Source organism: Hydra viridissima, unplaced genomic scaffold, assembly GCF_058129835.1.
Source record: "Hydra viridissima isolate aposymbiotic clone 2 unplaced genomic scaffold, HvirCarnegie_v1 scaffold_1, whole genome shotgun sequence".
Classification (NCBI taxonomy): domain Eukaryota; kingdom Metazoa; phylum Cnidaria; class Hydrozoa; order Anthoathecata; family Hydridae; genus Hydra; species Hydra viridissima.
In genome coordinates, this window is record NW_028324300.1 from 8,217,447 (window position 1) to 8,243,767 (window position 26,321).

At 27.5% G+C, this 26,321-nt stretch overlaps 2 protein-coding genes across 26 annotated transcripts in view; both read left to right on the forward strand.

Annotated features, from left to right (window-relative positions):
• The first annotated feature begins 14 nt into the window (after nucleotides 1-14).
• Nucleotides 15-10,003, forward strand: LOC149893200 (opsin-3-like). Of its 9 annotated transcripts, none has more exons than XM_090077011.1 (4): nucleotides 15-339; nucleotides 6,051-6,134; nucleotides 8,111-8,209; nucleotides 8,592-10,003. In XM_090077011.1, exon 4 carries the CDS (start codon nucleotides 8,596-8,598, stop codon nucleotides 9,745-9,747), a length of 1,152 nt encoding a protein of 383 aa, XP_089933137.1. In that variant the 5' UTR covers nucleotides 15-339; nucleotides 6,051-6,134; nucleotides 8,111-8,209; nucleotides 8,592-8,595; the 3' UTR covers nucleotides 9,748-10,003. The 9 variants fall into 9 exon arrangements, with proteins under 9 accessions (XP_089933137.1, XP_089933134.1, XP_089933131.1 ...); XM_090077005.1 differs by lacking the exon at nucleotides 15-339 and adding an exon at nucleotides 3,067-3,257 and having other exon boundaries at nucleotides 4,319-6,134; XM_090077010.1 differs by lacking the exon at nucleotides 15-339 and adding an exon at nucleotides 3,067-3,257.
• Nucleotides 10,004-11,278: 1,275 nt separating this feature from the next.
• Nucleotides 11,279-26,321, forward strand: part of LOC145188279 (uncharacterized) — a 32,938-nt gene continuing 17,895 nt past the window's right edge. For 3 of the 17 annotated variants that reach the window (XR_016449397.1, XM_090077014.1, XM_090077015.1), the window contains exons 1-4: nucleotides 16,932-17,034; nucleotides 18,990-19,046; nucleotides 20,700-20,727; nucleotides 21,281-21,335. Coding sequence is in view for 12 of the 17 variants with exons in the window: in XM_090077014.1 (XP_089933140.1) it covers nucleotides 16,939-17,034; nucleotides 18,990-19,046; nucleotides 20,700-20,727; nucleotides 21,281-21,335 (236 nt within the window). In the remaining 5 variants the exon portion in view is untranslated. Of the gene's footprint in view, nucleotides 11,591-13,125; nucleotides 13,187-13,299; nucleotides 13,446-15,290; nucleotides 15,823-16,931; nucleotides 17,035-17,434; nucleotides 17,531-17,636; nucleotides 17,796-18,965; nucleotides 19,047-19,660; nucleotides 19,679-20,699; nucleotides 20,728-21,280; nucleotides 21,336-23,987; nucleotides 24,541-26,321 lie in introns of those variants that run through there. The other 14 variants (XM_090077021.1, XM_090077032.1, XM_090077020.1 and 11 more) reach the window with 12 other exon arrangements.

Below are 26,321 nucleotides of genomic sequence, written 5' to 3' on the forward strand. Positions count from 1 at the left end.
TGGAAATTCTAGATAATAGTTAATTAGAAAGAGGATGGTAGAATAAAGAAAGGAGAATAAATTCATTATTTTAACTTAAAAAAACATTCAGCATTCATTTTTTTAAAATACACTCCAATGTTAGGTTACAAAAACATTTTTTGAATAAAAACGCATGGACTCGTAAAACGAGCGTTTTCGTTGTCATAAGCACAAAGCGTTAAGCGAATAAAAGATTACGCACGATTTATTATAAAACTGTCGTGAACAGCAAAACTAAATCAAAATTTTACACATTATTTAACAAATAAAAATTTCATCTTCGTCAACTTTCAGTGCGTCACTGTGATTTGGATTGTCGTAAGAAGTTTTTACTAATTAATTGTTTGCTTTTTTTTTTTGTTTTTTATTTTCTATTTTATTTTATTTTTTTCAAAATTGTTATGCAGCCAAAGATTTGTTAATAAAGAGTTTTAAAAATAAGGAAATAAAGAAAAAACAGAATACGATTTATATATAATTGAAATTTTCTTCAACACCCTATTGATTTTTATTATATGTATATTATATTTGTTTCACAGTGTTCTTCATTTTAATATTCATTTTACTGTTTATGTGCCATGAATCAAAGATATTTTTAGATTGCTAAGTAATACTAGTTATAACCAAAATGCTTTGTACAGAAATTGGTTAAGCAAGCGTCTAGAGACAAAGAATTCTTTGTTGTGCTCGTTTTCAATAAAAGTGCTTGGATGTTTAACTTCAGAGAGTCATTCTTGAGAATTGCACAACAACCCATTTAAATACTAGGTAGCATTTTAAGGTGGTACTAAACGTTTAATATTAAACGTAGGTAATCAGTAAATAAAACGCAAATTTAATTATACATTAAAAACTAAAATATAAAACTTTTTGAAAAATTTGATTAAAAAAAAACAACAAGCAAACAAACAAAAAAACTGCTTTATTTATCCAAGTTTTAAAGCATAAAAAAGAAAAATACGCAGAATGCAGAATCTCAAGATGAAGTATCTCAAGATGGGCAATTGAATACTTTTGAAACTTAATAATCACAAAGATTCCATGTAGGAGTAATACTAGCCTTCTATACTTAACATCTTATATTTATAGTTCAATCAAATTTACCAGGCTCCACAAGCTGGAGGTGTGGAGTACAAGTTTTTATCAACTAGATTACATAAGATCTTAAATATAATACAACTCCCGCATTTAAGTGTAATGAGTATATCCTAAAAATGTCATTACAACTGCACAACTTAATTTTGAGATTCTGCATTCTGAATGTGTGTTTTTTTATGTTTCAGAGTTTGGATAAACAGGGCAATCTTTTTTTCAGATTTTAAAAAGTTGTCTACTTGAGCTTTTGTCTTTCACCGCGAAAAGTTTTTTTTTCTAATTATTAATTTTACTACTATAAAAACTACAACAAAAATTAAACGGTGATAAAATTATTTATGATAAATAAAAAGAAAATATTAAATATGTGATAAGTAATGGTTGTGTTTTTGAACACCATCATTATTTATCATTTATCATTATTTCAATATTGCAAATATATTTGAATTATTATTTTCGTTCCTATTTTTGCTCTTATTGTTGCTTATTATCAAAAAAATGATTATTATAAAAACAAAAATATTAATATCAGTTAAAATAATAAGTTTTCGCTTTCATTACTAATAAAGATTACAGAAGTTAGAAATGTTATAAAAAGGAGGAACAGTATGCTGATAGGTCATCTGCTAAAACATTGCAATAATTTTTTAATGATTGTTGATTTCTTTTACACGTTATAGATCTTTTCATAATTCGTTTCATCAAAAATTTGTTTCATCAAAACGCATTTAAAAAAATATTTAAACTTTTTTGAATTTCAAATTCGAAACTTTTTAACATTTTTGTCTTTAAACTAAAGTTTCATTTTATATTTTTTCCTTAAAGCATAGGCTGAAGTTTTTCCGCCTCAAATAATCTTTTAATTTGTAAGGATCATTTTTATGCTTATCAAAGCAAAAAACGAAAAAAAAAAAATTTAAAACAAAAATTATTCAATATTGAGATTAAAATCTTTATTGAAAGACGGCTCCAAACTTTAGCGGTTGTACTTGTAATAATAACCGTTTCGACACCTCCTTTTTTGAGATCAAAATGGTTGCACTCGTCCTTTTTTTAAAACCCCACTGCGAAAGTTGTATACGATTAATATTCATCATGATATAAATAATTAATTAGTTTGGTCTCCACATTTTCGTAAGAACTTTGAAAGCCTTTGATGTTTTTTAGCACGCAACAATCCTCATTCGCAATTATTAAGCTTTAAAATGATTGTTAAAATTACCCCCTCTAAAAGATGAACAAGAATTTTCGTATTTGCAACTTCCCATTAAAACAAGTGACCACTCTAAACTTTCGATTAAAACCAGTGACAACGGGAAATTTTATTTACTTCGTTTTTGTTAACATTTGTACTTTAATAAATTTATCTAATTTAGTTTCTTAATTTTATTGAAATTAAATTTAATCACTCTATTAAAAGTAGTTTTTAATTAAACACCGTTATGCTGCTATAGTTAAAATGTTTCATTTTCCAAACGGGAAATACTTCGTATAAGTATTTTATTAGGAAATACCTAAAAAGATTTCATTTGAGTTCTCTCTAAAACTTAATCATTTTTTTACCATTTTGTTGTGGTTGTTTTAAATGCAATAATTGAAAGTATATTTTAAGATTGTAAGGTTCTGTTTTATATATTTGATTTCTCGCAGTTATCAGATATCCTTTGGTTTTCTAGTAATACAATCATTTTCTGCAAGTTTCATTTTCTACAAGTTTTTTTTTAGATTTTTTTTAGTTTGAGAGAATCATTTTTCTTATGTGCGATGACTTCCTTAAGCTTTTCTAGCTTTTCTTATATATTTCGATATTTTCTTACACATTTCGATGACTTCTATTTCTTAGTAAGTTTTCTTCCTTTTCTTTATAATTAAAAATAAAATAATATAGGACCCGAGTTCTTTAATCTTTAATTTTTTTATATTGGAAAGGGTCATCCTAAAACACCCGGTTGTACGCTTTTGTTTCGTTTCTTTTAAATCTTATAAAGTATTCTGTTGTTAATTATTCTAGAGAAAATATTGATTTTTTTCTTTTCTAATTTAAAGTAAGTGAAGGCTAATAAACGAAGTGGAAGCTGATGAAATACAGAAGAGTTATTTGTTTTAGAGAAAACAGCGCTTGTATTACACTACGCAATTCTGTATGTCTATTATGATGCACATAGAAATATGTTTTTTTGTTTTGGCTTTTCAATCATTTAAGTGAGGGTGACACCCAATCTCTCTCTTTCACAGAATCTCTTAGTTTTATACATTACTATTAAACTAATTTAACCGTATATGTATTTTATTCATTTTTGCTTATTTTCTATATTCTGTAAACCCTTTAACGTATTATCTAAAAAAAAAAGATGTATATATATATATATATATATATATATATATATATATATATATATATATATATATATTACATAGATATTCAAAAATTTATTTAAACCCCCATTTTTTTTAGATTAATGAAATCTTATACATATAAATATAAATTAATATATTTATATATTTCAGATTTCATTCTAATTACCCAAACCCTCTCTGTTGCTCATTTTTCTATTTTTGGTTATCTATAAAACCAAAAGAAAATCTTCTTTCTCTTAAGTAAGATGCTGTTAACAGCATCTTTAAAACAAGTTTCTGATGGGACTATTTACTTTAATTTAATATTTCACAGAAAATTGCTTTTTAATATAAAATTGAAATAGTTCAGATTCTGTCTGTTTGTAGGAAAAGTACGAAACTTTATTGTTGGAAAACAACAAAATTTTCTTAGCAACTGATTTATTGGCTTTTACGTTGCATGAATATATATCTTTTTGTGCAATCTACACAACTACTTTTTGTTAAAGCTTTAACGCTTCATCTTGAAAACTCTTTGTAACAAACGCTTTAAAAGCGATTATAAGTGAAAAGGCAATAATTATCAAATCTTGTTTCTTAACCAAAAATTATGCATTAATCTTATTGTTCTACTACAACTGTTATCATTAGATTGAGTAAACCAATTTTTAATAGTGAGAAACTTAAATGGCTTTTATTTTATTTCTATTTTTATCTATTTTATATATATATATATATATATATATATATATATATATATATATATATATATGAGAGAGAGAGTTCATTATATATAAAGTTCATTCATGTACTTTACTTATATATATGTGCGTGTGAACTTTCTATTGCACTTGTTAATCTTTAGAACTGGAATGATCAGCCTATCATCCATTGTGTCGACCCTCTGCTTCTCTATCTTACTTATTCCATCTGTAATTTTAAATGTCATAGCATGTTTCATCATCATTTTTAAGGTGAAAAATAAAGAATTTATCCATTTGTTTATTGCAAGCATCTCAGTGACAAATTTAATGGAGACGCTGTTTGGTTTTATACCTGAAATGATGATGCTGCATGATAAGAGCTTACTGGGAAGAACAAAAGTATGCATCGCAAGCTCATTCTTAGTGTTTGGTTCTGTAGTAACAAATATTGCTCATCTAGCAGTAATCTCTTTGATTAGACAAATAGCATTATATTTTCCTATTTTTTACTTTAAAACTTTCAAGAAATTTTGGTTCAAAATAATTTTGATCTTCTTTTGCTATTTTTACGGCTTTATCTGGGCGTCATTTCCAATATTCGGCTGGTCTAAATATGAAATAGACATTGATGAGAGGCGCTGTTCTTTAGATTGGAGGTTGAAAAAAACAAATTCGTTGTCGTATATAGTTATGGTCCTCATTTTTTGCTACATTTTACCAGGAGTGATTATAACATTTACTACGTTCGCCAGCATGAAAACAGTTTTGGAGCAAAGAAAACAACGTCGAATAAAAAAAGGCGATTCAATAGATTTGTTAGAAAAAAATTTCTTAATAGTTTGCGCAGTATCCACAGCTTTGTTTTATATTCTTTGGACACCGTATGCCGTTGTGGATATTTTAGTGGTGTTCAACTACTACCCGTCCAAGATTTTAGTAACAGTAGCTGCTATGTTTGCAAAGCTTTCCGCTATGACAAATGTTCTTATCAACTGTTTTATTAACAAAAATTTTAAAGGATATTTAAACGAATTGTACATTGTTCAATGTGTTACCCGTCGCAGATTTCAACCTTTAAACATTGGAACTGACTTAATGTTAACAGAAGCAAACACAACAAAACTGTAAACTTTTATCGATTTCTTAAACAACTAGAAAGAAACATTCTAAAAAGTAAAATTATATCTTTAAAAGTTTTTAAGAAAAGTAAATGTAAATTTAAACGTTATTAAAAGATATACCTAATAATTAAAATTATAATTAATGAAATGATCTTTACAATTAGAAATAAATATCAGATTAGCATTTAAATATTTTTCTTAAAATCAATAAAAATTAAAATTTATCTATAGTTTTAAGAAACCAGTACATAAATTGCACCAAATAGAATTAGTTCAGCAAATACTCCACACAAAATGCATTTGAAAAAGAATCTTGAAAATTAAATTGGTTTCGTTTGAATAAAATGAAAGTAAAGTAAGTCTCATTTTTACTTTGAGTTGAGGTTTGAAAAAATAGAACCAACTTCAAAGTTTTGTGGAAAACTTATTGATGTTAAATATGAACATAAATATACGGTCATAAATAAATATGTGGACGTAAATAATTTAGACAAAAAATTTTTTTGAAAAGTTTTTAGCGTATTATTAAGATAGTAAATATAATAATTTTGCACGTACTTGATGAAATTTGTTTTAAACGGACAAATTGAGTAAAGGTATTTATTCAATATGCCCATTTATAAAGTATATAAATATTCATTAAATATCTCCATTTATATATATCCGGGAACAACTGGATATCTTTTCCCAATAAGTAATTTTTTTGACATGTTGAAAATATTTTAAATAAGACATAAAAATGCTATTTGAATTTTTCGTTTGGTATTTTTAGGAATTGAAAAAGAACTGTAAATAAACATTGAATGAAATTTATAAAAAATTGATTCGCCATATGTTTTCTGTCTGGTTTTCAGAGGTAAGACGTAGAATAACTTATTTTAAAAATCTTTACATCTCTCATTAAAATTTCCGTGTCCACAGTTTATAATGTGATGCTCCGCAATAATACCAACTAAGCATTACCAAACACTCTAAAACAGATTTGCGCTCATCAAACGGAAACGTAAAAACCAAATATTTTTATAAAAGCATAAAAACATTGTAAAATTTGCATTACTCTAAGAACACGTTGAATAACTTTTTTTTATGTGAAAAAAACAGGTTTTTACAAGTGAAGATACCAGGTTTATTTGTTAACATTTCTTTGAGAAAAAAGGTTTAAATCGATCCCTTAACTTGCAGAATCGAAAAAACAGGAATACAGAGCAACCTTTTCTGCAGACAGTTACTTTAACCGTTTTTTAACCGTTTTCGTTTCTTTCAAAAGTTTTATTCACGACAACATTGGTATTACTGGAGTTGGTTGTTAATTTTTTTATATTTGACACGATTCGGATTGATGGTTTCATTTGGGACGACAAGGACGACGATGGTTTCATATACATTTAAGACAACTGGGGTGTATGGTTCGTTTTATATCTGAACAACTGATGCCGCTTCGTAATTTTGACTGATAAGTTTTTGTAAACTTATTCGCTCAGAAATTTTCAGGAATATACTCATGACTTTGGCAACCATTTAAATTCATGCAACAACTTTTCCTACTATTTCTACGTTTCGGTTAGAATTTATAGGGCGTATAACACCAAATAAAAAATCAGTTATTGATGAATAATTTTGCTTGAACAGATAACCCAAACATTACTTCTAAACTTCAGAAGTAACTATAAAAAAAAAGTGAGCGATGTTCTCAAGTAAAAAAGATTATTGAGATTCATCATTCAACTTCTTTAAAAAAAGGAAAGAAAAGTCAAAAAAAAAACAGAGCAAAATAAAGAATGCAATATATTATGGCTTCAAAATCGGATGACGATGAGTTATGGAATATGTTAAGGAAGCATGTAAAGGTTTGTGGTGCGAAATTTTCTCAACTATTACCCATTTGAAAAAAAAATTATCAAGAGATCAGCCAATTAATATGGTGATAATTTTTAGCGTTATTCTAGCGCTAACAAGTGCATATTATAGTAACTATACTAACTTACAAGTAATATAGTAACTATAGTAACTTTGTTTTTTCCCAAACATGTTTTCGCCACACTTGTTAAAATTCAAATCATAAAAACTGCACGAAATATTTTTATATTGAGAAAGACGCAACAAAAATGTTAAGCGAATCAATGCGGTTCAACAAAGTTAAATGGAGTAAAGACCTGGTTACCTTAATAACAAAAAGTAGTTATTTGACATTTTATATTTTATTCTAAGCTCTGTTCATTCTTAGTTACACTTTGCTGAAAAAACTAGCATTTGAACGGATTTTACCTGCTTTTTTGTGTTTTACTTTATGGCTTTAATATTGAAATATAAAAAAAAAAATTATTTTAACACTTAGAAGATTATCTAAAGTGTAGTTAGTCTGTTACCATGGAGATACTGGTTCATACACGCGATGGCAAGACAAAAAATGTATATATGCACTCAGCTAATATGGTGAAATGTCAGCGGCGTTTATTAGTTAGTTCACATTTTTAAAAAATTTAATAACTTTTTATTTCAATTTTAAAAATTAATTAGAATGCAAAAACTTTGCTCTGTTGTGTTGTTAGAAATAAAAAACTTAATATGGATCCTGGGTTAAATATTTGTCAGCAGAAATGCTCTTAAGCAACAGAGTTCTTGTTTGTCAGTGATTCAAAAAGAGAATTATTTTATTTTATACTTTATTATAAATTTTTATAAATTTATTATAAATTCAAAAAAAAAAGAGATAAAAGGTTTCTTGCTTGTTGGTTTCTTGCTTCTTTGTTTCTTGCTTGTTGTTGTTATTTTTTAAGTAGCAATAAAAATGATTTTTCACTTAATATAAAGTTGTCAGTTTAAACGCCACAGGTTCGAGGAAGGAGCTTTGTAACAATTGGTGGTTTTTATTTTAAAATTCTGCTATCGATTCTGGCTTCTCCATACAAAACTACATTATTAGAGAATAGTGTAAGTAAGGCTATTTTTGACTCGCTTTTTATTTCTTTTTTTAACTGGAGTTGTGGAGTAACAATTTTATAATCCAAAGTATTTTATACAATAAAACAATTTCTTATTATTCATACGTTTTTACATTTATTTCATACATTTTCATACCATATTTAATTGTAGTCAGTAAATTATTTTAGGTAACTAAGGTAACTTTCAGGATCATTTTTATTACTATCATACTAACTTACGATTTAAAAAGAATTTTTTTTTTTTACAGAATAACCATATATTACATTCATTTATGCATTGATGTGAATGTTGGTATAAAGTGAATAGTTTCCATGTTTATTAATGTTAGAAAATTTTAATTTCAATTTATGTCTCTTTTTTTTTTTTTAAGCACGATGACCAACATTTATGGAATAGTATCAACAACTTGCTTTTCCGCCATACTGATTCTTTCGGTTTTGTTAAACGCAGTTGCCTGCTACGTTATTTTCTTTAAACTAAAAAAAAAGGAATTTTGTCATCTGTTTATTGCAAGCATCTCAGTCACAAACCTAATGGAGGCGTTGTTTGGTTTTATACCTGAAATTTTGATGTCACATCATAGGAACCTATTGGGAAGAACAAGTGTTTGCATAGCAAGCTCGTTTTTAGTCTTCGGATCTGTGATCACAAACATCGCACATCTAACAGTAATATCTTCGATCAGAATCATTGCTTTAAAGTATCCCATATTTTATTTCAAAAATCTAAAAAAGCCATGGTTCAAAGTAACTTTGATAGCCTTTTGTTATCTGTACGGATTTACCTGGGCTGCATTTCCATTGATCGGTTGGTCCAAATATGAGCTAGATACAGATGAGAAGCGTTGTTCATTGGATTGGAAATTAACAAAACCAGATTCTTTATTCTACATTGCAACGATCCTAGTGTTTTGTTATTTGCTGCCTGGATTTTTTATATCTTTAATGTTGCATTTCAGTATTAATTCAGTTGCGAATCGAAAAGAACGTCATTCACAACGATCTAACAAGGGCCAGGCTACAGATTTTTTGGAAAAAGATTTTTTAAAAGTCTGTGCCGTTTCTACCGTTGTTTTTTTTGTCATTTGGACACCTTATGCTTTAGTAGATGTATTAGTTTTATTCAATTATTTCCCTCCTAAAATCTTAGTAACTATTGCAGCGTTGTTTGCAAAACTTTCAGCAATGTCTAATGTCGTAGTTAACTGCTTTATAAACAAATCTTTTAAAAAACATTTGTTTAATGTAAGATTAGTTAAATCTATCAGAAATTCAAATCAAAAAGTGGAGCTGCGTGTTTCCAAACAAAAACCAAACGAACAAGAAAATGCTAAATCAAGTTCTTTTGCATGGAAGTCAAAAAAAGTAGGCACTCTTTCTGAATTTTCGGAGCAAAAAGTTCATGGGTCTTCTATTGCAACAACTTCTAAAATGCCCGCTCCAGATACTTCCAATATGAAAATAAACAATGTGGTAAGATCAACTTTAACTGTACTATCCACGGCTTTATCCACTGAAATCGTTTAACGGTTGTTTTAAAAAACATTTTCTTGATCCGCCATCAGTGGATGATAGCATTCACCCTTTCATAATGGTAACAAAAGTTTAAAGCGCAATTTTATCCTTATCCAAACATTTAAAAATCGTTTTCAGATGTAAATTTGTGAATTATGGTTTTTGAATTTACAGTAAAGTCCCATTTAATGTAAATTCAAAAGTTATCTTTAAACTTAATGTAAATTTTTTTAGTTTAAAAATGATCTGAAATTGATTGAAATACTTATTTGATGAAGTTTTTTTGAAATTACTTGGAGAATCCCGGTTATTTTTTATCTTGGTCATGGATGTTCGTATTCTTCATGATTTTTGTGAGTTTCAAAAGATTTTAATGAAAAAACATAATTTAAAAAACCTCGTGACCTCGCTCTAGTGTGCACTTGAGCTCGCGACAGCTCACAAGCTATTGCATAATTAATGGTTGTATGTAGTTCAATTCCTAATCTAGTTGTTTTAAATTTATTTCGACAAGAGTTTGTTATTCATTATTATGTGCATCTCTTTTACAACTCTTATTTATTTTCAAATCATTACCTGTTATTATCTAATATAAGAATATTAACCAATTTATACCCCATTCACACCAACAAAACCGAGTTTTAATAACACTCGCTTTTAAAATGGTGTTTTATTTAGCTACCGTTTTTTTAAACTCATTTATTTGAAACAAGGTTTTAAAAAGCAGTATAAACGGAAAAATGCGTAACTAGTTTAAATAAACCACGATTAAAACAAGTTTTATTTTTGGTGTGAATGGGATATTAGTTTAAAATAAACGCTTCCATCTTCACGATAAAGTTCAACTTGGTAAAATCAACATATTGTTACAATTAAATCTATGTTTGTTTGCAGAGGAATAACTAGGGTATGGCAGACATGGCTCGGGCCATAGGTGCCAACTGATAAGGGGGCGCAAAAAAAGCAATTAGGCTTATCTTTAACGTATAAATAACGTATAAAAATAAAAAAATATTTTTATAGATCCGGTAGCGGCGGAAAGTTTAAGGAAAGTTTTTTTATCTTTACATTTTCTTCATAACTTTTTCATAAAACATCCGATTAATTAATTTCTTATTCATTTTAGAATACTGCAATCTTTTTTGAATGCGGTTAAAATTTATAGAAAGAAAGAGAGCTAGGGCCTAGAGAAAGAGAGCTAGGGCCTAGAGAAACGGAGAAACAAACGAAAAATGAAAACGTGCATTGATCCTTAGGCGCTTTGATTTTTCTTTTTCCTAAACAGTCTTTTAACATACATACAGTAGCAACGAAAAGTTTAAGCACAGCCATTTATTTTTTACATTTCCCCATAGCTTTTTAATAAAACTTCAGATATCATCAAGTTTTCAGAAATTATAGCTTAATAAAATATTTCTAATGTGACACATCATAGTTCACTTTCTTTCTACAAATGAAATTTTTTACTTGAAAAAAGAGATGCAGAATGTTCAGAAGAAAAAAAAAGTTGCAGAATATTTGGAATACGGGGAACCTCCGTCAGAGTTCGTATTAACCGCGTTCAAAGAGATCCTAAAACGAACTTTCGTGATGTAGCTTTACAATTTAGTTTTCCAAAATTATTTTCATGATGAATGAGAAGTATTAGTTATAGACTCTTTGAAAGAAGGAAATTCGAATTTGCAATGAATGAGACATTGAATTTGAAAGAACTCAAAGAAGAAGGAAAAGATGATAAAACATCGACGGATGTTTATCAGCTGAGGAAATTTGAAAAAGAAAAAAAATTTGAAAACACAGTTTTTTGTGATAAAACACTAAACATTTGGTCACAAAAGTTTTTTGACTCGTTACGGTTTGTATAAATAAAAAAATTCGCTTTAATTTTATTTATTTTTGTCCTTTATGTTAAAAGTTATGAAATCTTATTACGTAGCAACCCTTAAAGACCAAAAATAAAACAATGTAAATTTGACCAGATACTTATTTTACTCGATAAATTTAGCCCTGAATAAATACAAAAATTTTTTCGCGTTATATTGTCAAATTTGTAACCTAAAATATCTTTACCTAAATCCTTTTAGAAAAATGAAGGAGTCCACACACAGTGTGGAACTTTAGTATACTGTTGTGGCCAAAAATCAAAAACCTCCTAAAGTAAAAAGTTTATGGGATTTTTTTGTTATAGGGTAAAGTAGGGTAATTTCGGCGTATCAAGCTATTTTGTTGTTTATAGACAATGGTTGCTTTAATAACGTTAAAAAATCATGCATATCGATGTCCTGCAGATATATCTATTAAATAATAGTTAAAAAGTTGTTTCAAACTTACAAAGTTTTATGTAAAATTTGTTTTACAAAATACTCAAAAATGACGAAATTAGCGACCTAGTATGGTAATTTCGGCACAATGATACGGTAAATTCGGCATACTTAAGAAAATTAAGATGTTCGTTGAAAACGCATTAATATAATTAAAATATTACAAACAGCTATAAATCTGCATTATATAAAGTAATTGTCTCTTAAATGGAATTTGTTACACCTAATTGGCATTTAATTAAGGGCGTTGCAATTGCAAAGATTCATATTTTTTGAACCACCTATTTTAGTAAAGTATGAATACATCACCCAAAACAGAAGCCTTATTAGAAAAATGTGCTTCCAAAGTAAAATTGTAAATAAAATGATTACTAATTTCTATGATTTCGATGATTATTTCTAAATTCTGTTAAAATGAGAACTCATGTTTAAGCTTATAAGTAGTTCATAAAATAATATTTTACATAACTTCAATAGTTAAACATAAAAAGATAAAATACAAAATTCAAAGAAAACTTTATAAAAAGAGATTTATTGAAGAAAGTTAAAAAACAGTTTATCAATGTAACTTTTTTTTAAAGAATCAGTGTTTCATACAGTCATCACAAGTAAATATTTTTTTAGCATAAACACCACATATAGCAGCACATGTTTCATGCAACCATCTACAGCATTTATGGCATTTATTCCAATTATCCTTTAAATATGGATTGACAGGATCCCCATAACTGTACTGACACATTGCACAAAGTTGTTTATTAATCACACCTATAGCATCAAGGTTATTCAAACACGTCTTTTGATGTGTAGATATATTTTATTTAATGCACTTTTTGCGTGGCTGCCTGTTCTTATATTTCAAAGTTAAAGATTCCTCTAGCTGAGATTTACATGGTGATCCAGTAATTCTTCCAGCATGATTTACCCTCCATTTTATTCCTGTTCGTTTTGTATTTTTAATGTCAAGTCCAGCTAGTGGACTTGACATTAAAAATAAAAAACTAACACCATGAGGTTGTGAGGTTTCATCAGAGGTGGCTAGTTCTAATGACTTCTGAATGATTTGTTTGGTGAAGCAGATTCTAAATATAAATATTTAATCAAAAAAGGTGAATAAAATTAGGCAACATGTAAGTTATAAAAAATTTGAACTATTTTTTTAAGAAACTTTTTTTTAGGTTAATAAGACAACAGATAAGTTATTATTTTGCTTGATTTAAAAAAAATTAATTTTTATTTTAAGTAAATGGTGGAAGATGGTAAAAATAACACATCTTTTAAAATAATTTACGTTTCTGAGAAGCAATTACACATTCTGTAACAAAATCAATATGATCTAAATCTTTAACAGAGTCTAAAGCATTGTCGAGAGTAGGGTGCATTTCAGAGGTAATATTTGATTTTGAAATTTTTGATACAACATACAAGTGATTAGTAGCCTTAGCTGCAGCAAAGTCTTCTTCAGTAAACACATTTCTATCAAATGGATATATTCCACATTTTTCAATATTTTACATGTTTTGAACCCATTATATGATGCTAACACACACACACACACACACACACACACACACACACACACACACACACACACACACACACATACACACACACACACATATTATTGTATATAATAAAATATTAACATATTATTGTATATAATAAATTATTAACATATATTTAGTTTATATTGTGGGGAACTATTATTTTACTTAGTTTCACAGAGACACTAACGAACTCGTTATTATCTTATTGCTATCCGAATTTCTGAATTACTAAAATCAATTCTTCTATACATAATATTTCAGACGCTTATTTCCCATTTTGGTTTCAGAGAAAACACAGGTCGGCAAATTCGGCACTGCCGAAATTAAAAACCATTTATATGCCGAAGTTATCTCCTTAGAGCAGTCCTAGGGGAAACTTTTATATCTTGTAACATACTTTGAGTTTCATCTTATTGTTGCTCACATTTTATTCAGTTTATATTTTTGAATAAAATAAATAACAACTTTTGGTAAAAATTTCCTAGAAAAAATCATTTATCCTACATTTTCAAATTGGTAAAAATGTTAAGAAAAAGCTAATAATCATAAATTAACGTACCTGTAATGTAAAAATAAAAGTTTAAAGCAGTATTTTTAGGATAATTGTTTATCTTGCTACAATACCCAATTATGATTTTAACATTCCAATAAATAAATATTTTTAGGTGTCTTTTGAAGGGGTGCCGAAATTATCTCCCTGCCGAAATTACCCTACTTTACCCTACTATGATAGCTTAGCCTCAGTGAAATTTTCGTCCTTCCTGCGTAAATAGTTTGTGAGAAATTTAGGAAAATTTTGAGAAAATCGAAAAAAAACTCCAAATTTAATTAAAAAAAAAAGAATTTTGATATAAAACTTTAACATCACATTTTATATAATTAAAATAACATAATTGTCATCTTCAAATTTTTTTTCAATTTCATCGTGTTTTTTAAAGATTTCCTGTTCAATGTTTTCGAGGGTGATTTCACTCTTGCTGTGTCTGGATCGTTGAATATTAAAAAGTCTTTTACAGCATGAGGAAGTTAATAACAGTCTTAAGTTTTTGCTTAAACCGTGAGAGCGCCAGATAATACTATATCCATACAAAAATGTCTTTAAATTCACTTCCCTACTTATTTTACGAATGTGAAGTTCACAATACTTCCTGTATAATTTATTTCTTGACTCAACAGCTTCTTCAGCCATTACTTCTAGTGGAACAGGCGAACGCAACAGGAATCCAGCAGCGTGTGCTAATACTTTATGCATTTAAAATGGAATAATAAACCAAGAACCATACAAATCAAGAGATGTTTTTTAAGTCTCTATGCAATATGAGTCCAAATTGATTTCCTGCTAACAATTAATCGTAATCAACACATTTTTGAATCGAACAATCAGGTCTTCTGCTTCATCTAAAACCACTTCTTTGAATCGGAGAAAACTCATGGATAAATATTTTTGTACGCGATAAACAATTTAAAAAAAAGGAAAGCTTTTCTACGAGCGGCTTGAGATTTGTATATTGCACGCCATGTTTGTACTTGGTACTAAAAAAAACCGAATTAAAACCGTGAGGTTTTTTTTCAAAAACAAACATCAAATGATATTTATGAACCTTATATTAGAAATATACAAATTATCAATGAAAATATTGCTGCGCAACTTTTCATATTTGACAATTTTTATCTTAAATAATAAAAAATATCTCAAAAAAAGTGAAAAAACTTGAGACTGAATTTTTGGCAGGAGTTAGTAAACATGTAATCATAGATTCGATTGTGACGTATACCTCTAACTATTCTAAACAAATTTTTAAATGTCCAACAAAAAGATGAAATTTGAGATTTCTTAAATTTCGATTTAACGAGGGAAAGATTTGTCAAAGAGATATTTTTGAAAGTGATTATTAAAAACTAAATTTAACTTTGGTTCTAACGATATATAGATGTCTGGGGAAAGTCTAATTCTTTACCATACAAATGCTTTTCTAAAAAAAGTCATAAAGAGTATGCTTTATGATTTCTTTTTTCAAAATTTTTGACTTCATTACAAAATATCTCCAAAACGGCATAACTTAGAACATTAATATTTTAAATTTTTTTATCCAATGTGCTCCTAATTAAACTCTATAGTCAAATATAGAGTTTGTAAATTTTTTTATTTTTGACCACCTGATGACATACTGTGTGCCACGGAAAAAAACGGCAGGTTCACAAGTTTTCATCCTTTCATGGTAAGGAAAACCCCGCTATTATTTCTTAGGTCTTATTGAAAAAATCCTAGCCTACTGATTTTTTTTTTTTCTTAGGTTTTATTGGGTTTTTTAGGGCTTATTTGTGTTTTTTTTTTAATTACAATATTTTTATCCTTAATTTTGGTCCACAGATGAGCCTAAAAATAATATTTTTAGATTTTAAATTTAAATATAAATTGAACCTTTGAAGACTGACTGTGTCTTTTCATCAATTAAATATTCTAAAATTTTAAGCATAATTAAAGAAAAGAATGATTTTAAGAAGTGGGAAGAAAAGAGTTGTGAATGGGAGGAAGTTTCCAAGCTTGATACAACCACAATAATGTAATCATTGTGAACTAAATATCAGTAATAAAACTCAATGAACAGTAGTACTGCTGTTTATAGTGCTTCAAATTTGTTAAATGTGTCTGTTTCTTTAAGTCCAATTCCCATCCCAACTCAAGCAAGTCAGCTGAAACCTTTTAATCTTAATAATTTTGTTGTCAGAACTTTTACCTATCAGAAAGATTCTTTAAATAGGCAGATTACTTGCTTTTTCTTCAGCTCAAACCTATAATTTAACTCAGTTGAGGGGCCAAAGTTTCAAAACCTTTGCCTACTTCTGCAGCTTGGAGTACAATGATCTCTCAATTAAGATTTTTTAAACTCTAAATTACTATTGTTACAGTAATTCATGGTAATTTGAGGATTGTTATAAATATCTACTATTAGGAAACAAATCTTTTCAATTGATTTGAAATCACTCTAAAGATAAGTGGTTTTATGCAGCATATATTAGTTATTTTTAGTTGTTATTTTTTGAGTAATAAAAGTGTTAAACATAAAAGCATTGAATGATAAAAGTATTGATCATTGGGCAATAAGCCCTATCCAGACATTTTGTTTCTGAGGGTATTGTAATGTCATTTGTTAGTAATTTATTGTCTTAATCATAACAATTTATCCACTTTTCTGGATTTTAATTTACAGATAATAATTGATAAACAATAGGTAATAAAAGTATTTAACTATATAAGTAAGAATAACAGAAAAAATTTTTTTTTGCATGTTTCTTTCTTGAAAAAGAAATTACATTTTTTGCTTAGAATTAAAATGAGTTTTTTCAAAAAGTCAATATACTGGTTGATGTATAATGAGGGAATGGACCCATTACCACACAAAATTATTTTTGTACTCACTGCACAATATGTAAGTAGCATATTAGACTTTTCTGTTTAATACATTATGTGTATATTGTTTTAAAAAAATGCCATAGTTTTATTCAACAAAAAATTTTTTAGCTATTTTGACAAAGCTACAAGTCACAAAACAAAACCATTTGGAATGTAACTTATGGCCTTATTAGCATCACTACTATTATTTATTTACATAGTCACTTAAAAGCCAATACCATACTTGCACTTGATATTTCACAGTATATTTCTTCATAAGAAGATTAACAAAGAATTTAGATTTGCCAACTTTATTTAGAAATTTCTGGATACACCAATACACAGTAGACCTAAGAACCAAAACAAGGTCAAAGGGAAGGACCCATTTTTTTATGTCAAAAGGTTTTAAAGTTAATCTTGAATTTTTGATGTTTCAGGATTAATTAAAAATATCCACTAACACATGATTGATGAGTGTCATAAAAGAATACCAATCAACCAATAAAATGTTTGATAGTTCTATTAACTTTATGGTAAAATCATGTTATTAGTTTTATAGCTGTCTTGTTTCTATAGACACATTTTTGATAAGGTTTTGATAAAGTTTTCATTGCTTTATGTCATTTTTGTAATTTATAGCGATAATTGTAAAGGAGGTCTGTTATTGATCTGGCTTGAGTTCTGTGCAACTGGAAAGCTGAATTTAGTTTCTGGAAATGCAAAGCGAATAGTGGAGACTACACACAGTTGTTAGGGTCAACATTGATTCCATTTAAAGAACATGCAAAGCCATAAAAGGTTTGTTTTCCAATACGAAAATGTTACAACTCATGTTAATACAGAGGGGATGACATGGTTTGAAGCTAAGAAAATTGATTTGATGTGGTTGCTGGCTTGTAGTCCTAATTTGAATCCTATGGAAAATGTGTGTAGGATTGTGAGAAAAATTTATCCAAATAATAACCAATATGATATGAGTGTATTGGTTAACTGGTCAGTGTGCTTGTGTTGGTAGATTAAAATTTATTGCTTGTGTTGGTAGTTAACTGACCAGTGTGCTTGTGTTGGTAGATTAAAATTTATTGCTTGTGTTGGTAGTTAACTGACCAGTGTGCTTGTGTTGGTAGATTAAGTTGGTAGAAAAGCAATAAATTTTACTTTAGCTTTTCCAAATTTGATAATTCATTATTTCATCTTCTTAATTTAATTTAAAGAAAAATTTTTCAAAATTCTTTATGTGAAAAAAAAAGTTTACTTATAAACTTTTACTTATAAAACCTTATAAATTGATGACAATTCATCAAATGAAGCTTTGATGGAACTAGCATTTCCAAAATAGTATGGCTTATTTTGAATAATAGGCAGATATTACTGTAGTTATTTGTTTTAATGTATAACCAGATATTTCAGAAATTCTCAATACAGATTTGTAATTTTATTTGTATCCAGCTGCTAAATGTGTGGCTTGAATTATAAGACATGAGAGCCTAGAAATAGTTCTAAAGCTTGAAATCAAATTCATAATTTTTTTGCTTAAAAGCAATTGTCTGAATTAATCTTTGTTAAGTCTGTAGTTTTTAGAAACATCTTTGCATCTTTTTTTCTTTTTGCTGGAACTCTTTCACTGTTTAAGTCTTAACCGTACTTGAGGATAGAAAGGTTCAACTTGAATTCTTTTTCTTCAAACTAATGTATATTTTTTAAGGTCAGCTGGAATGATTTAGTATGTTCCCTACATGTCTTTTGATTAGTATATAATCATGTAAGCAATGTTAAGCTAAATTAAAAGATTCTATTTCCATAATGAAAGTGAGTTTTTCCTCTTGTTCATTGGTTTAATTTAAAGCACTTAAGTTAAATCAAGCTTAACTGTGTTGCTTAAATATTAGACAAATTTTAGCCTGGTTTTAGAATGAATTAAGCATTTTTGTCATACATAAATATTATTATTCTTTAGTTTTATTTCAGTGATATGCCATTTTTCAAACCTAGTTTCTAGAGGCAATGACAAGCACAACAGTCTTCAGTTATCTTCCACAACTGGTAAAGGTAAAAAAAAATATAAATAAAGTTGGAATGTGAAAATTAATTTCTACAGAATAAAATTCTTAATTTTTTCTTCCTTTATATACAATTTTTTATAACAGTGTAAAACAATTTTTAATTATTAGTATAAGTTGTATATGATTTTTTAACTAATGATAAAAGGGGTAATTAATCACATATGTATGCTTTTGTAATAAATTAGGATAAACAATAAAAGTAACCAACATTTAATGATATATTTAATATTGTGATCAAGTTGAAAGATATAATGCTTAAGTGTGATAACATTTTGTAATGTTACATATATCAGATACAGAGTAAATGTAACATTAAGGTTAATGAAGATGATAAACCAAAACTTCTTTAATTGGGCTATTGTTATTTTAAAGCTTGTAAAAAACCTTTTTACTAATTTATTCCAGTACACAAAGTGAACTATATCTTCTCTACATCTGATTAAAGTAAATGCTTTTTTTAACAATTAATACTTGACACTTGAAGTTATGTATTCATTACTTATTCATAAGTTTATCACTTTTCAAGTTTTAATTATTATCACTGAAATAAAAATCTTTTAAGTAGTGAGATCTAAGTGAATGGAGCAGAAGCATCAATCATTTATCAAGCATCATATAGTAAGATGTTACAAAATATTTAATTGATGGTATGTACATCTAAGTAAATGATTCAGCCAGGGCCTTATATTTCTAGAAGTATAAAATTATTTATTTGTAGTCATTTTCAAGAATACTTTTGTAATGAAATGCTGAGTAGAAACATGACAATTATATTCATAATATCATCTGATAATCCACTTGGGTAAATGGCATCTGGTCATCACGGTCACAGTCATCTGAATAATTTGCAAAAAAGTTTTATTTTTGCAACTACTTTTTCTACATAAATTCAAATATTTGCCTCAGCTGGTACCAACTTGATATAAATTTGATTATTGTGTTTATAATTTTTCAAGTTTAAGACTGAGAAGATTCTTAGGGTTTTGGTTAAAAATTTTACTACAATCAATGATACAAACACAATTTGTTTTTTTAAGCATAAAAGCAACCACAATTTGTTTTTTTAAGCATAATAGTAAGTTACTTTGTATTTTAAGTTACTCTGTATTTTAATATTATCAAAAGTGTAAGGTGGTCATATGTAATGACACTTTTTACTTATATCAATACAAGTGTATGTGATAAAAAAGTTTGCATTAAATACTTGTTGTTAATTCATTTTTTCACTTTTTCAACTAAAGTTTTTGATTAAAATTTTTAGCCCAATCTTCATTTCTTCTCTTTCTTAAGGTGAATTTGCAGAAGAATTTAAACCAGATAAAGTCTTATAAAATTTTGTAAGAAATTTAATCCAGATAAAGTCTTGTAAAATTTTATGAATTCTTCTGCACTTAAATACAAAAAACCTATACACTTAAAAAATAATTTCATCTTACCTTGTTGTTTTTAGATGGAAAAAATTGGAATAAATATGTTTTAAGTTAAAATAATCTTTCATTTTATACTGAAGTGCTCTAAACATTAATTTGTTTTGTCATGCTACTTTACTTTACTTTAACTCACTTTACCCCACATTACTCCATATAATGTTTGTTCATAACATTTACAAGTATTTTTTATTTTTTTTTACCTATTTCAGTCATTTGGTGCATCAGAGGAGCAAGCAGGTAAAATTACCTTTAAGAAATTAGAATAACATAATATTTTACATTATGTGAAAGAAAAAATGTATGGGCTTATGTATTACAAAATTTTGAAATTATTTTTAACAGTTACAAAAAAAATAATATTTGATTTTATACTTGATATTTTATAAAATGAAATATCATAACATTCTTTATGTTTGTTTTATTGTTATGGAACAAGTTTATGCTTTTTTTAACTATGAATTCTAATAAAAATATTCTACTTCTTATAAAATTGAAACTGGTTTCAAATTATATATATATATATATATATATATATATATATATATATATATATATATATATATATATATATATATACACACACACAAATTTTTTTTATTGATCTTTTGTGTTAAGTTGTTTTTTTCAGTTTTTTCAATTTTCAAAATTGAAAAAACAAAAAATTGAATGAAAAAAAAAAAAAGTTATATAACAAAAAAGAACAAAAAAAAAAGCGAAAAAAAATTACAACTTGACAGCCTGTATATGCAACTTGTTCTTCATTACTTACAACCTGACTTTTATGGTGTAGGTAGAAATGCTGGATGGATAGCTTCTTCCTTATTCATTGCCAGAATATGTAGTGGGTAACATGAAATTATTTTTTGTTTTATAGTTTTGCATTACTGATCACAGTTTTCTTTAACCATTTTTTAAACTTGTTGATTTGAATTTTGGATCATGATATTAGCTTTATGAGAGCATCTGCACTGTTTCTGTGTGTTGTGAAAACAAAAAATTTACTAAATATTTGCAGTGTTGCAAATTGCAAGGGAATTTATCCTTTTTTTTATTTTAATTTATAGTTGCTAAATATCAAATTTATTGATAATGAAATAATACATTCTTAAATCATGAAATATTTTACAAAACCTTTTATGATTAAATGAAAGTTTTCATTACACAATTGTGTAATCTTGTTTAATGTTGTGTTTAGAAATTAAAATTTTAAAATTTTCTTGTTTAATGTTGTGTAATCTATTCTAAATGAAAAATTTGATACTTATTTACTATTTATATCTTAATACCTAATTTATGTTTAATATGTTAGTTTTAAACTAATTAGTAAAGTATTTCTATATATTGCAATTACCAAGAATTTTTTGACAATCTTGTGATGGACTAAACTCACTATTTGTGATAATGTTCTCTAATAGTAATATTGCAAACAAATTTTAGCTGGATTGAATTAAGTGTACATATATTACTAAATTTGGTATCACCAAACTTTCATGAGTGTTTGTAGAAACAAATATCATTATCACCAGTCTTAGTGATAACATTTGATGAGTCATTAAACCAAACCTTGCAAAAGGGTTCAAATCCTATGATTCTGTAACAGTGAATCAAATCAGATATTAACTATGCAAATTAGAACAAATATTTAAATCTTTTAATCAAAATATATCTAGGTGTAACATGATATAGATATCTTCAGATGATCCTGATGTCAATTTGAAGTTTTAATAACTTGTAAACAAAGGTTGTGAACTTCATGTGCATCAATCAATAAATTTGAATGGAAGAATTTATCAATCAATAAATTGGAATGGAGAAAAGTTAAGGGCAATGTGAAAATTTTTGAATGAGGAGTATATAAGAATATTTCTATGGTTATAAATATGGCAATTGTTTACCTATACTTCATTTGGCCATTGTTAATGTGAAAACTGTTGTGAATGAGTAGCAAGTATATAAAGTTTATTTAACATTTAAATGGTTTGCCAAAATGCCAAAACCATCCTTAAGGAAAAAAAAACTTAGGGAAAATGGTTTATATTTAAGTAATATTTAACAAGGTTCAATAAAATATCCTTTGTTTATTTCTAAATAAAGTTTGCTAAATTTATATCGAAAGAATTAATTTTGAAAATCCTCCAATAAAATATCTTTTTGTCAGGTGTTCATCTGATTTAGATACAGTTAAATTAGATGATAGCAGTGAACTAGAGGGCAACAGTTAAAGTTTTCTAAATCAGTTCAAAAATTTGTTGATTCTAATATTTAAATTCAAAAATTGGAAACAAAGCCAATGAATAGTATTTTCAATTTATAAAAAACATTCTTTGTAAAGTTTCTTCATTTAAAAGATATAAAGAGAGCTTGGATATTTTCTTTGCTTTACATACATTTGTAAACAGATATACATTGCATTAGGATGTTTTCATTCTTTTGCTTTGCTTGTCTCAAGACAAGGTTGCTATTGAATATGTAATTAAGATAAGTAAAGATTATTTAGTGGAAAATTTAAATGAGTCTTTAATTTCCTAATGAATTGTAAATGATCACATGTCAACAAACCAACAATTTGCTGTTTTTTTGTTTGTTCCATTTACTAGAGAAATGTTTAAATCTGTTAGATCTACTAGGTTGCAATATGAAGTTGTGTTAGAAAGTGCCAAATAGTTAAAGAATTGTGCTTGAAATGTGCTTAATATTTGTTTTAAATGATTTAATAAAACCTCCAAGCATCTTGTTGCATAGCAATAAATGTGCTTAATATGTGTTAATTTAATATTTTAAAATTTAAAAAAACTTCCAAGTATATAATTAAATATTGAATCAAAATACTTTGAAGAATTTGAATGGAAAGTGACATATTTTGTTTATAAATTGTTAATGTTTGATACTATAACATGATGTATAATTAATTTCTAAAAGAATTTATTTGCATGCAAATCAACTGTTTACAATGCTTATGTGACTAATATTTGTCCTACATAATTACTAAACCTCAAAGTATTCAAAAGTTTTAATAAAAATGAACCAAATACTAAACATTTTTACTGGTACAAGTTGTGCTTTAAATGCATATTTTTATTGTTTGATATTACTGCTTAGTGAATAACAATTTACTTTTAAAAGATCCTGATTAGTTGTAAATAATTACAGTAATTAATTATTTTCAACACTTTTGCAAAGGATGCCATCAATTCATACTTGAAGTATAGCAACCATATTGCTCATTGAGGCATGATGTCAGGATATTATAGAATATGGCTGACTGAAAGAAATGCAAAAGAAAAACTTGGAGTAAACTGAAGAAGAGTTTAAAGAGGGGTTTTGATAATCAAGTAGCAAGTGAAAATGCATTTCAGGTATCAAAAAGCTATTTGATATTGCACATGCAAATGTTGTATCATCCATTGGACCATAAGATTGATTATTTTTGGAACTTCACCAGGGAGAGTTACATGGAAGGAATTGACAAGGAGTTAGATTGTAAAGCAAATAGATAAAAAAAAAGAACAGCTGGCAGAAAATAGTGCAAAAAGGAGGATAAGTGCAAGAACACTTGCCCTTGTTTGGTAACATTTTTGCTGCATTTAACATTCTTCAACTTCTATTGATGAATATGTCAATGAAAGTTAAAATAGAGTACTTGTCAACACAATATTCGAGCAGGATGCAAAAGAGAAGTCCAGTTAGCATGTCACCTTTTGTGAAAAATTGACCTTGTACAATAAGAATAGAACGATGAATGCCAGAAAACCAATTAGTATGTTCAAAGTCTCTGGGTTGTAAATAACATTACCAAGTGTGAGGTCAAACTGATTCAAGGTTTTAACTTTCTATTACTGATAATAAGGAATAGAAACAATACTTGCTGCAAGTTGCATCTGAACATATGCATAAATTCCCAGAGTCAAAGAACTGTGTGCTTCTGCAGGGGAGAGCTTTCATTTCAGCCTAATATTCAGTTTTAGAAAATAATAGAAATTTGACAATATTTGCAATAAAGAATGCAAATAATGATTTTTGGCAATAGTTTGTCTGTGTATTTTGCACAAAGTAAGTTATTACGATTGGTTGATTAGTTGTATTCATTCTGTTTTAACTGCAGGTGATGAAATAATATTTCTGTTCAATGCTTTAATGGATTCTGATAATCTTTTTTGCGTTATTTAACTGCAATTTTGATGCATATAGTCTTTTATGGCCATAACTGTAAAAGTCATTGAATAACCTGTAGGTATCAATAAATCAAGCTCAAGTTTTATAATTATACATAACTAATTATTTCATCCAAAAAGAGAGTACCATAAAATAAATTAAAAAAGTTTTTTTTTTAAAGGATCACTCTTCTGCAAGAATCTGTTTATGATTTAATAAATAAGGCAGACAGGTAAAAGCAGAGAAAAAAAAGATATGACCTTGATAATTACTTCAAGTAGTTTAAGAAAGTTATAAAAGATAAATTTATGTAAGTATGTATGTATGTATGTATGTATGTATGTATGTATGTATGTATGTATGTATGTATGTATGTATGTATGTATGTATGTATGTATGTATGTATGTATGTATGTATGCATGTATGCATGTATGCATGTATGCATGTATGCATGTATGCATGTATGCATGTATGCATGTATGCATGTATGCATGTATGCATGTATGCATGTATGCAGTATGCATACACACATACATGCATGCATGCATGTATGTGTGTATGGGTTGTCACAAGAATATTAAGACCATTTTCATAACATGGTCTTAATGTTCTTGTGATTTAGAATTGGCCAAACATCAGAGCAAAGTACTAACTTCATGGCTAATGAATAGAGCATCCCGCCATCTGAAATTGGGTAAATGCGTAAATTCCAATGTGAGAAATAGTTTATAAAGGTGACTCTGATGTGATGCAATGGTGAGGAATGGTATCACATCGGAGGTGGGATGTAGTTTGAGGTCGATAGGGAGAATTTCACGCACTCTCTGATATATTTTGAGATTTATGCATTATTGTACAATATTTTTGCGTAATTTCACAATAAATTGTATTTAAAGTGTAAACTCATAATATTGGTATTTCCGATGTATTTATCTATTTCTTAATATATCTAAATCTTATCTATATCTAAATCACAAGTTGGTTCTCTATAATTACGAAGTTTTCACAAAATTACAGCAAAATTTTGCAAGCCACCAAAAACCATTGGAAAATATCAGAAAATAAAAAGATTAAATCATATCGGAGTCACCTTTATAAACTATTTCTCACATCGGAATTTACGCATTTATGCAATTTCCGATGGCGGGATACTCTACTAATGAATAAGAATTTAGTGAGTAAAGAATAATTTTTTTTAAATTTTCCTCTACAAAAAATTTATGTTATTGTAATGTCCTTAACTTTTTGGATAAACTAATATACAGAATGAGTCTCTTTAATGAAAAATTAGTTAATGCTTCTCTTTATAGCACCATATTTGTACTCTTGCTTATTGAAAAAAATTGCCATCATTTTTTATTGCTTATTCAGTTCAGTTTAATTTTGAAAGCAACTTATGATAACTAAGAATAACTTTTAAACAAAGTTAAATACAATAATCATAAGTTGTTGATCTGTGCAGATCTGAAAGTAGTTGTCTGAGGGGCTAGAAAAGTAGGCTATAAAGTTTGTGTTTTTTGTGTAATTAGGACAAGCTAAAGGTGAAAATTACAGACATGCTGAATTAAGTAAATTAAGAAATAAATCACAAGTTGGTTCTCTGTTTATATGAAATTGTGGAAATATGATGTTTTTGTTTCATCCTTTTTTTTATATGAGATTGTGCCACAATTTCATA